Consider the following 11560-nt stretch of genomic DNA (forward strand, 5'->3'; position numbering starts at 1 on the left):
TGGTGCTATCTGGATTTATTCAAAATCTTATATCTTTCTCTCTTTAATTACTGATTCAATAAGTCGTGCCAAGCTTTCAAGTTGTCAATGCATACCTCTGTAGTGGATGAGAACACATCGTAGCAAAACTTGGAGATTTTATTTAATAACGTGAAAGCAATTTCATTGATATTTGTTGACTGCTTATGGGTGTAAGCTTGGGGATTTGCAATGTTTTTATTTAACGTTCAATTCCATGCAAAAATGTATGCCTCAATAAGTTTTTACTTCAGATTTATGTAACAAAACCCTATTATTGTAGATTCATTCGAACTTCAGCCTTCATAATTCTTGTATTTTATCATATCACTGACTGAATATTATTGCACGATACATTGAGACAAAAGCTTTAGGTTTGTGCTTCAAAAATTTGCAACTCCACTCCATCTCCATGGATGGTTTGCACATGACAAGCAGGCCATGCTTTATTTCCTTTCATTTTGTTTTTATATTTCACTCTGCACAAGCTCATCCTTCTACAGATGTGCTTGGAAAGAATCAACCGATTATTCAAAATCCAGTGGAATTACAAAACCCTAGTATTATATGAACCACAATAGGAACATTTATGGTACAACCAGTGGAACGGTGCCGTTCCACGCTTCTCGCAGTCATTACACAATATGACCTGCAATTTCATCTATCTATTAGTACACATTTTAGAGCTGATTTTTAGGTCAAATTCTTATTGATCAATTAGAGACGAACCTGAGTTTTTCCAGAATACTCTTCTGGAATTTTCTCTTCAGCCAACAATGCATCCAACATCTCAAAGTAAACCTGCATGACAAAGTGTAATTGAGCTAACAAAACCAAACAGTTGACCATTTATTTACAATAGCTCCTAAGTCGTAGCTTATAACCAACCTGCATGTCTCCTAGCGACTTGCTGCAGATAGGGCAGGTATAATGAGTGTAGGTGTATTCCTAAGGGCAGGAGAATGTCGTTAGCAAGTTCATTAAACGTTTCATCGTGCAGCATTTACTGTTTGATGGAACAAGAAAACTAGGATACCTGAAAACATGCTGAATGCATCAAATGGCCACATGGAAGGGACTTGACTGGAAGGGTGGAAGTGAAGATGTATTCATGGCAAATAGGGCAGTTGTCTTCTAGGCATTTCTCTCTGCATATATGAACTGAGAGTGCACGAGACATACAGGCATTGCAGTTCATGCAATGGAAGTAATCAATGCCCAATCCCTTCCCGACTCGACATAGGTTGCAGTATGGACAGTGATAGATATCTCTATTCAACAAAAACTCAAAGCTTCAGTGAATCTAGCCCCAAATGTAGATTGTAGTGTAATTACAGTGGGTAGCATTTTTGGAGTTAATAATTAATTGTATAGCAAGAATTGTAAATGTAGCAAAATCTATTAGTGATAAACTCTATCGTTGATAAATTTTTACAGCTGTGAATTGCATCATAAAGGTAAAATTACCTTGAATCATCAAATAGTTTGCAGATCTTGCAGAAGTATTTTCCCATGGATAAATCACCACAAGAGAGAGTTAAACATGTCTTTCCAATGGGCTGAACTACCAAGCAGTTCATACACATCATCTTTGTGATGGTTTTTCTGTACATGAATGCCAAAATAATAGCATGTAACGGTCTATGTCTATTTACTTAAAGATATAAGAAGCAAACCAAGATCATACGGGTCGTGTTATTACCTATCCAATGAGTGATCGGTAGCCTCGTCATGACAATGTATGCATGTATATAGTTGGTTGCAACACGGAGCTAGAAGCTTGCAGTTTCTTTTGTAATGTTTGCAGCCAAATTCTTTCTTCAAGGAATCCCTATAAGATGGATACTGACCTGCATATCCTTGGTTTTCTGATGTAATGTTGTTTATCTCTACTTGGGAATGGTGCTTTGCAATCCAACGGCTGAGACAAAATGAAATAAAAATGTGAACTTTGAGTCAAATCTCATCAGCAGATAAAAATCATAAAAGCTTGGAGGATTTAGTTATGCTAATGATTGAATGAATACTTTTTACCAACCTCATTAGCAAATTCTGTATCAAATGGGATTTACTTTTGGAATCTAAGGATGAGTCTCTTGATACCCTTCTTATTACAGCCTCTAGTTCTTCTTGACTAATTGTAAGAAGGTGATCATTTTGGCTTGATTTCTTACCTTCATCAGGTCGTTCTTTTTCTGTCTCATGTTCTGTGATACCATCAGCATCCCTATCAATCCCATGAGAAACAAGTTTTGTGGATTCTTCAAACGTTTCATTTTGTTGGTCGCCATCGAAATCTTTTGCTTCATCATTCAAACTGAACACTTCTGTCTTGTCAGCATTGGTAACATGAAATTGATGTTCCTTCTGTGTTGAGCTGACGGTTTTTCCAAAAAGATTTCCTTCACATACATCTGTTACTTCCTTGGATAAATATTTGGAGATGATTTCCAAAGGATCTGAAGTCAGTAAGGGAGTAATAGTTTTCACCTCAGCTGCCACATTCTCATGGTCATAACCTTCCCACCACTCTCTTAACCATTCATTGAACATGGTATTTCTTGTTACCTTGTGGAACATACACATCATGTCATGTTGATCAGAAGGTGTTAAATATGACATTTGCCAAGGTATCATATCTTGCAATATTTCAGCATTTGTTCTGCCAAATATTGCTCCAATTAGTGTTTCTTGTTCATCAATCGTGAAGAATTCTCTGAACAAGGGCCAAAGCTCAATTTCTTCACGATCAACGTGGTCAGAAAGAGACTTGTGCAAAGATTTGCACATATCATGCAGTTCCAAACAGAGCTGCCGGTGACTAAATATTTTCCTATCAGCATTCACATAAAAATTTGAAGAGTGCAATTCAGACATTTCACTAAGAATGAAGGATATTTTACTGAATTGGTGTACTTCCAGTTTATGATCAATAGTGTAGGAGTAGCTAATGTTTTGGAACTTTCCCTTCTTCTCCAAAGCTGGAAAAGCAATCTGGTCTTCGGCATCCGTATGGATCTGATATAAAAATTTCACCAATTGGAACCGCCGTCTAAACTCTGTCAAGATTCCAACATGTTCAACCAGTTTAGCTGAACCAAGAACAAAGTAATCCAATTCTTTCTTGAGAGCTTTGTGGAAGAAGAAAATGAGGTCTATTGGTTTTGGCTGATTAAAAGCAGAATGTGGGCGTTCTTCATAAAGATGTTTAGTATACGGACATGGTACCTTCACTGTTCCTGGAAAATGTATTTGCAGATTGATTCCACTAGAATAAGATGTTCCATAAACAGAAGCAGCGCAAGAAACATTATTTGAAGAATTTGACATGAAGCTCTTATCCTTGTTGGTAGAAAGTAATCCCATTTCCTCAGAGTTTTCCCCCTTATAAATTTGAGCATTTGAGCTCAACGATGAAATTCCAGCCACTTCTTTCATTTGTTCCACCTGTTTATGCAAAACATAGCTTCTAGTCTTGAAAATTTTTTGCAAATCTTGTCCAAATTGTTCTACCGAGGTTTTTCCTGAGTAGCCAATTCGAAACCAGTCATGCAAGAGGGCGATAAGTGCATTGTTAACCCGAAAATCTCCCTCTGATTTGGCCTGAAGTACAGATCTCAATTCTTCCTCAGATAAGTGAGCTGAAAACCAAGTAATTATACACTTCAAGAGTCCAAGCGGTAAGGTTCGGAGGCTCATATACAGGAGTTGTTGCTGTGTTTTATGGCTGCAGCTCTTTCTAATCACTGGAAGCACCTGACAAATAGCTTTTAAGGGTCAAAAGGCAATTAAAAGGCTTGCAGTTTTTTAATTTTGGAAGTAGAAATCTTATAGGCAATTTTAACTGCTAAAATGAAAAGTTCGTACCTTTGTTTCTTGAAAAGTGAACTGTTTGCTGACTCGCATCACAAACGACTCCATGTCCCAGCACAATTTTTCCAAAAAGATACTCAAAGGTATAGTATCTTGAGCACCATGCTGTAGCAACTGCTGTAAGCCTTCAATATGACCGTCACTAAGAAATGATTGGTCAGAGGTGGTTAAGCAGATGTCAGATCGTTGATTGAACACAGGACGAAAGAATTTCTCTGATGCCTTTCTGTGAATCAAAAAGCCTCATTAGCAACATACAAAAATAGTTCGACTCTGATTGAGTATGAAGTGCTTGAAGAACAATTTTAGCTACCTGTAAAATAAAATTACATCAGCCAAGAACTTTATTTGGACAAGTAAGGTATCAAGGTTAGAAAGTGCTGTTGAAGTGCAACTCTTGACTTGAAATAGGCATTTCAATACTTCCTTTAGATCCTTCATTATGGCACCATGCCAAATATGAAGGCTATCAACAGGGCTCTGTCCATTTTGATCTTGAGATGATTGTAAATTTATATCTTCTACTTCTACATCTCTCCAAGGTTTCTCAGTGCTGCCAAGCCAAGACATTATCACCTTCACAAAGAAACATTAGCTTTGTTATTTATTACTGATGCTTTCCGTAGCAGTGACATCAAAAACTCAGTTCACAGGCTACCTCTTGCAGAAGTTTCTCGTTCGGCACTGCATCTCTTATACAGTTTACAACTTCTGATTGCTGATCTGCTGGAAGAAAAGACATCATCCATGGCAAAAGCTCCTCCAATAGTATCATTGGTACACTACAGATGAATTGCCACACAAGCGACGCCTGTTCTCTTGCAGAGAATTCCTTCATCAGCAATGGAAAAACCTGCAAACCGTCGTATATACATCTCAATGAATACCAACTACATTAGAAATCAAGTAGGAGTTCCTCTGCATTGATACCTTAGTTTTTCGAGTTCAACAACTCATAAAGTGAATATATGTCATAAGTAATTGAACTATGTTTAGTTTGACTTCTAAACTTTGTATTCTGTTTTTTCTTTTTTCCCATAAAAAGAGAATGAAACCGATTTACCTGTTGTTCTTCTTTGATCATATGCTGGCAAATGGTGGTTTGAATGGTGCCTAAACAGAAAATCAGTTCTTGAAATGGCTTGGAGATATCTTTGTTTTCTCCATTGATGTCTTCACAGTGTTTAGAAATGGAAGTGAAGAGGCCATCCAAGCTCTCATGCTCCAAAGAATATGTGGAGATGACATTTTTTGTATGTAGATCAAGAGCTGGGAATACAACCTGCCATTTAATCATCATTTCATTGGTTGTAAGTTAGATCACAATTTTCCCTTTTTTTTTTTTTGGAAAACTTAGCCAAAATTTAAAAGCAAAAAAGGTGATTTGAGAACTACTTTTTATAAAGTTTCAAGAATTTGATAAGAGTTCTAAAAAGGTATTTTGAAAAAAGTAAAGTGTAAAATAAAGAAATGATTAGTGAATAAATTATTTTGAAACAACAAAGAAAAATTCACGACTTTGGTTTTACTATTTCAATAAATTGATTGAAAAAGAACATGTAAAGTGCATATCTATTAAATTTTGTCAATGAAATTGGTCTATTCTGTTATTTTGTTCATCAAAGTTTGAATATCTTCAACTTTAAGCTATTAGAATAATTAATTATGGTTGAATAATACTTCAAAGAGAAGAATGTTCTATTTTCTTTGTTCCTCTCTATATTATTCTCCCGTGGCAATCAAATTAGTTTTCATAAACCATATTGGATCAAATACTATTCATTATAATTAGCCTTTCAACTTTTTGTTGGTATGAAAATTTGAGCCTAATTGTTGATAAGCTATGTTGGAATAAATCTTAGTAGTATAATATGGTAATGCATACTCCTCCCATTCACATTCAACATGTCTTAATATGATATACATACGTGCATACGTTTTATTTTATGAAGCGAATAAAATTTCTAAATGCTTTTTTAATGCATTGCCTATTTTCATGTTAGCAATTAACCTCTCTATTATTGAATAGACCGCAAGTTTGCCTCATTTAAAACTTCAAGAGTTGTATCATTAAAACTCATAACTTATATCAATTCAAGCTATAAATTTTCATAATTGAATCAATTTAGAACAACCATTCATGATTTATAACTATTTTTATTTGATTCTTTTTAAAATAAATTAAATAATATTCTTGAATAAAATTGAGGAAATTGAGAAAATGGAAAATCGCTCCTATACTATTATTCTTTTGACTCAAGGGTATCTATTCATGGATTTAAAGAAGACTTATATCCTACGAGAAATTTACAGATAATTTAATCACTTTAAAACAAAATACTTGAAATTTTAGGGTAGAGGTCAATGTTATAGAATTTAGTCGAATTAGGCTATGTTGAATGACATAACATTAAATTTTCCTTTATTCATCCGTCAATTGATGATTTAAGAGACTACGATTTTATTATTAAGAGTGAGATTTATTCCCTATAAAGAAAATTACACAATTTTATAATTTTAAAAATTTGACAAAAATCACAAAGTCCCAAAATGGGAGAGGTGTTTTGATTATTATTTTAAATAATTTTCTAAAAGAAATTGTAGAATTAATTTAGATGATCTATAGCGCTTAGAATTACCAATTATTATAGATTTTAGCTTTCAACTAAAATTTTTAAATAACTAATCTAAATTAATATCATAAGTTGCTACGTGGCAACTATTACCTTCTTTAATATATATATATATGTGGATGTAATTTTCTCTTAATATTTTATCACTTAATCTTCCTCAACTCATTACATTATTCCAACATGGCTCCATTTCATGTCCACATTAATATATTAACTCACATTAATTAATATGTTAATTTGTTCACTACAAATTTCAACAATTTGCTCTAAGAATTAGAATAATCTTTATATTTTACAAAAAAATAAAATAAAATAACTCAACGTCCTATTAGAAAAAAAAAAAGTCAACTAACGAAATTGCAAATAAAGCCTAAAAATGAATTTAGCCAACAAAATAATTTAAATACATTTCATATTTTTCCTATCGAAGTCTAAATGAAAATTAAAACAAAAGAAATTTGACATATTTATATTTAATTGCTTTAAAAACGACGTCGTTTCATAGAATGAATCGGAATCGGAATCGGCCGTTACCTCATCCTCGGCAGCGCAATGATACTTATAAGCAAGTTTCAGAAACTCAACTCTCCGAATCAATCCCGACACAAACTCGCCGCCGTAACCCCCACTCTCGGCCGCCGCCAACGTCACGCGCCGCAAATCCGCAACCTCCAATCGCAGTGCTCGGTGAAATTTAATAAGCAGGAGAATCGGAGCCTCCGTCAAGGAAACACGAAACAGTCCTGAATCGGAATAGTAATGATCCTCCGCCGCTTCCGGCGGCGTGAAAGGCAAATCATGATGAAGGGAAGAATCAGAAGAATCGGCGGCGGCGCCGTCCATGTAAGGAAGAAGAGAGGGCGAATCGGACGCCCATGAAAGAAGAGGAAGAGAGATTTGGCATTGGGAAGGAAGGAATTGAGAATGAGGGGAAGGGTTTTTGAAGGAAGAAATTTGGTGGAATAAAGTCTTCTTCTTCTCTTCTTCTTCTTCTCTCTCTGATCTGTGCAAAGTGAAATTTAAAAGTATATTTTTATTTTTAGAAATAAAAAAATAAAACTTAGGGGGTTTTGGTTTTGGTTTTTGGAAGTTTATTATTTTAATCGAAAGTTTTGATCTCTTCGAAAATGGATTGGTTGCTTATGGAAAGTGAGTGATGGGGACGTTGTACCTAAAATTCCCCAACGGTGAACTAACCCTTTCTTTTCCTACATCACTTTTACCATTCTTTTATCCAATTTGTATTACAAAACTCATTCTCTTCTGACATTCCTCTCATTATTAACAGAGAAAGCAGAACTTGAGAAAATTTCGCCAATAGCTATGAGTTTCTTTATTTTCTGTTGTGATTTATTTACATCAACCAAGCTTGATACATATAGATGCTTGGTAGGGGCTTAGCTAGCTAATAACTATCTATACTAACTAACAATTGTACAACAGAAATTTAACAATCTAACAGTCTAACAATCTATCTTAGTTTAACAATTGTGTATAGTAACTGTAGCATTTCAACCGTTTTTATTTGTTAATACTTCCCCTCAAGTTAGATGATGGATGTCTTTCATTCCCAACTTGGATATAAGCTTGTTTAGGATAGATAAGATAGTGCTTTAGTAAACATATCAGGTAGGCTAGTTTTGACATGTAAAACCTGAAATCTTTCAACTATTTTATCTTTGACAAAATAACAGTCAATTTCTATGTGTTTTGTCCATTCATGGAATCTTGGATTAGAAGCAATAGCAATGGTTACCTGATTGTCACAAAAGACAGTGGCCGGCATTAAGGTTTTTACTTTAAGATGAGTTGTGTGATCCATACTAGTTCATTGGTGACTGCTGTTAAGGCTCTATATTCATCTTCTGCAAAAGATCTTGAAACAATTGCTTGTTTCTTGGATTTCCAAAAGATTATAAAATCCCCTAGAATAATACAAAATCCTATGATTGATCTTTTAGTGTCGAGGCACGATCCCCAATCAGCATCAACAAAGGCTTTTAGATGAAACGAATTGATATGTTTTATTAAAACACCTTATCCTGGGGATCCCTTAAGGTACTCCAATAGATGATGGGCAGCATTTAGATGGTTTTTATTAGGCTTGTGCAAGAATTGGCTTAAGCGATGGATAGTGAAGCAAATATCAGGTTTTGATATTTGTAAGTATATTAGTCTACCAATCAGTCTTCTATAGCAAGTGGCGTCTTCCTCAGGTAGTTGTTCTCCTTCAGAATTACATAACTCCAAATTTGGGTCCATAGGTGCTGCAATTGGTCTAGAATCTAAAAATTCAATATCTTCTAGGATTTAAAGGCAATATTTTCTTTGGAAGAGCATAAGTCCTTGTTGCGACCTTGATAACTCCAAACCCAAGAAATATTTTGCTTGCCCTAGATCCTTTAATTTGAAGTGTGCCTTTAGAGTATCTTTGACTGAGTTGATAACTGAAGGAGACGGTCCTGTCAGTGATATGTCATCAACATATACTAATAGTGCTACAAAGGTGCTTCCATTTTCCTTATAGTGCAAATTTTAGGAACCATTGCTTTGATGCTTGTTTAAGATCGTAAATGGACTTATTGAGTTTGCAAGCCAATTGCTCTCATTTTCTTGGTACTTGAGAGGTTTGATAATCCAATGGTAGCGTAATGTGCACTTCTTCAAATAAATCTCCATTGAGGAAAACATTGTTTATGTCCATTTGGCTTATGGATCAGTTATAAGATGTAGCAAGGGCTAAGAATATTTTCACAGTGCTTATTTTTGTCGCTGGAGAGAAGGTGTCTGAAAAATTTATTCCTTCTTGTTAGTTATACGCTTTTGCTACAAGCCTTGCCTTTTATCTATTAATGGTACCATCCGGTTTGCACTTTACCTTGTATACCCATTTATTACCAATGGTGTGATGATCTTTAGGAAGAAAACAATGGCCCATGTCTTGGTTTTTTCCATAGTTTCTATTTCTTTGGCCATGGCTTTTCTCCAAGTTTGATGTTTCACAGCTTGGTGATAGTATGCAAGTTCATAAAAGGAGGTAATATTGAACATATAGTTTTTTATGGTGTTGGGAGTAGGCATTATAGGATAGGTATTGATTAAGGGAAAAGGGAGTTGACTTTTGGGAGGTAGGTTTACAATGGAAGTCATGTTGGGTGGTATGGTCGAGAGAATTTTCTGGTCATGGTGGGAATTGGTGCTTGGTTAGTGTTACTGGTTTCTTTTGAGTTACTGATATATGGATTTTGATCATCAACACCGTGGCTTTCTTCAAGGGTATCCTCTGTCATAGGTCTTGCATTAGTAAACAAATTGATGATGGTTTCCTTTTTTGGGTAGTTAAATAAGGGGTATGGTATGACGAATCGCTCAAGAAAGCCATGGGAAATGGGAATATCCTTTTCTTTGATAGAATGAAAGGGATATAATTCTTCAAAGAATAGAATATCCCTAGAAATGAAAAACTTTCTCTTGGCAATGTCATACAGTTTATAGCCTTCTACATCTGGTGGGAAGCCCATGAAAACACAAGATTGTGCTATAGGATCAAATCTAAACCTGTTTACTGAGGGAGTAGAGGCATGGGCAAGGCATCTGAAGGTCTTGATGATGTTGTAATTTGCTTCTTTCTTGAACAAGGTAGCAAAGAGAGTGTTATTTGACAATAATACCATAGGTGTTTTGTTGATCAAATATGCAACAATTAGAATACATTCTCCCCAGAAGTTGAAAGGAGCTTTTGATTGAAACATTAAAGCTCTTGCCACGTTTAGAAGATGTTGATGCTTTCTCTCTACTACTAAGTTTTGCTGAGGAGTGTAGGCACACGAAAACTAGTGAGTTGTTCTAGTTTTAACAAAAAATTTCCCTGAAATTCAACTTTGAAGCATTGTCAGATTGAAAGATCTTAATAACTTTTGAAAATTGAGTTTCGATTAGCTTAAAAAAATTTGGAAATGACTTGTAGGATGTCACTCTTATGTTTCAGAAGATATATCCAAGTATATCTAGATTTATCATCTACAATGGTAGCAAAATATGAATGGCCAGCATATGTTAGAGTTTTAAAGGGACCTTATCTATCATTTAGTTAATTCCTTTATTCTACTGATAGAGGTGTCCCATCCGTTTATGCCATACAGAAGCTAAAGCTTTACACATTAGTGTAGTATGTTAAATGCAGTTTACTCTTTCATTCTTCATTATGAGTAGGTAAAGCACGTTACTTAATTCATCCTTTCTAATCATTTTTTAAAGCCACTTGTCCTGGATAAGACAATTAGAATAAAAAAAGGATACAACAAATTTCTTATCCTTGAGGAGTGTACTTACTGACAATAGGTTGTATTTGAAATCATGGATATAAAGTACATCTTTCATGACTAGATCATTTGATATGAAAATATCTCCTATATGCTCAACTTTTAGATGAGTCTTAGTGGGCAGGATAACATACATGTTCTGAGTGCTATGGAGATTTGTGAACATAGATTTGTTGTGGCAAATGTGTGAAGAGACACCATAATCAATAATCAATGTTAAGGAATCATTGAGTGAGTTAGAGAAGCAAGTACCTGCTATATGCATAGTCTCATTTTTTTAAATTCTCACCATTTTGAGGTGTATTGAGATGAGTCTGAAGTATTCCCAAAAGTTGTGTATATTGGTCACTATTGAGACTAGCAAAAAATGCAGATTGATTGCTCTTAGAAAATTCTGTCCCTTTCTCATTTGTATTTTGATTTGTATGGTTCTGTCTCTGATGAGCAGAATTGCTGCTGTTGGCAAGTCTATGTCCAAGTGGGTAGCCATGTAGTCTGTAGCATTTGTCAGCAGTATGCTAGCCACAATTGGAGCATATAGGTCTTGTATCTTCCTTCTTGGATTTATCATATCTGAATCTTCTTTCAGAATTAGTCATCAATGTGATACTTTCAATGGATGGTGAAGACTGAATAGATCTTTGTCTTTCTTCTTGGATGATGAGGGAAAAAACTCTGTTTATGGGTGGTAAAGGATCAATCAATAAGATTCGG

At 34.9% G+C, this 11560-nt stretch overlaps 1 protein-coding gene across 1 annotated transcript; it reads right to left on the reverse strand.

Moving 5' to 3' along the window:
• Positions 1-143: 143 nt before the first annotated feature.
• LOC103493963 (zinc finger protein BRUTUS-like At1g74770) lies at positions 144-7569 on the reverse strand. Its single transcript, XM_008454945.3, has 12 exons — positions 7059-7569; positions 4955-5173; positions 4550-4744; positions 4205-4467; positions 3886-4117; positions 2057-3774; positions 1721-1939; positions 1486-1623; positions 1055-1289; positions 907-966; positions 748-819; positions 144-667 (listed from the first exon to the last, which is right to left on the reverse strand). The coding sequence occupies exons 1-12, from the start codon at positions 7365-7367 to the stop codon at positions 566-568; spliced, it is 3762 nt and encodes a 1253-aa protein (XP_008453167.1). The 5' UTR covers positions 7368-7569; the 3' UTR covers positions 144-565.
• Positions 7570-11560: the final 3991 nt, after the last annotated feature.

Source organism: Cucumis melo, chromosome 2, assembly GCF_025177605.1.
Source record: "Cucumis melo cultivar AY chromosome 2, USDA_Cmelo_AY_1.0, whole genome shotgun sequence".
NCBI lineage: Eukaryota > Viridiplantae > Streptophyta > Magnoliopsida > Cucurbitales > Cucurbitaceae > Cucumis > Cucumis melo.

Bases quoted from the DNA above. Each gene is read 5' to 3' on its own strand.
- LOC103493963 (XM_008454945.3), bottom strand. From the start codon at position 7,367: ATGGACGGCGCCGCCGCCGATTCTTCTGATTCTTCCCTTCATCATGAT. The intron at 4,745-4,954 runs GTAAATCGGTTT...GACGGTTTGCAG, and splicing joins TGATCAAAGAAGAACAACAG to GTTTTTCCATTGCTGATGAA. The intron at 3,775-3,885 runs GTACGAACTTTT...GCTATTTGTCAG, and splicing joins TCACTTTTCAAGAAACAAAG to GTGCTTCCAGTGATTAGAAA.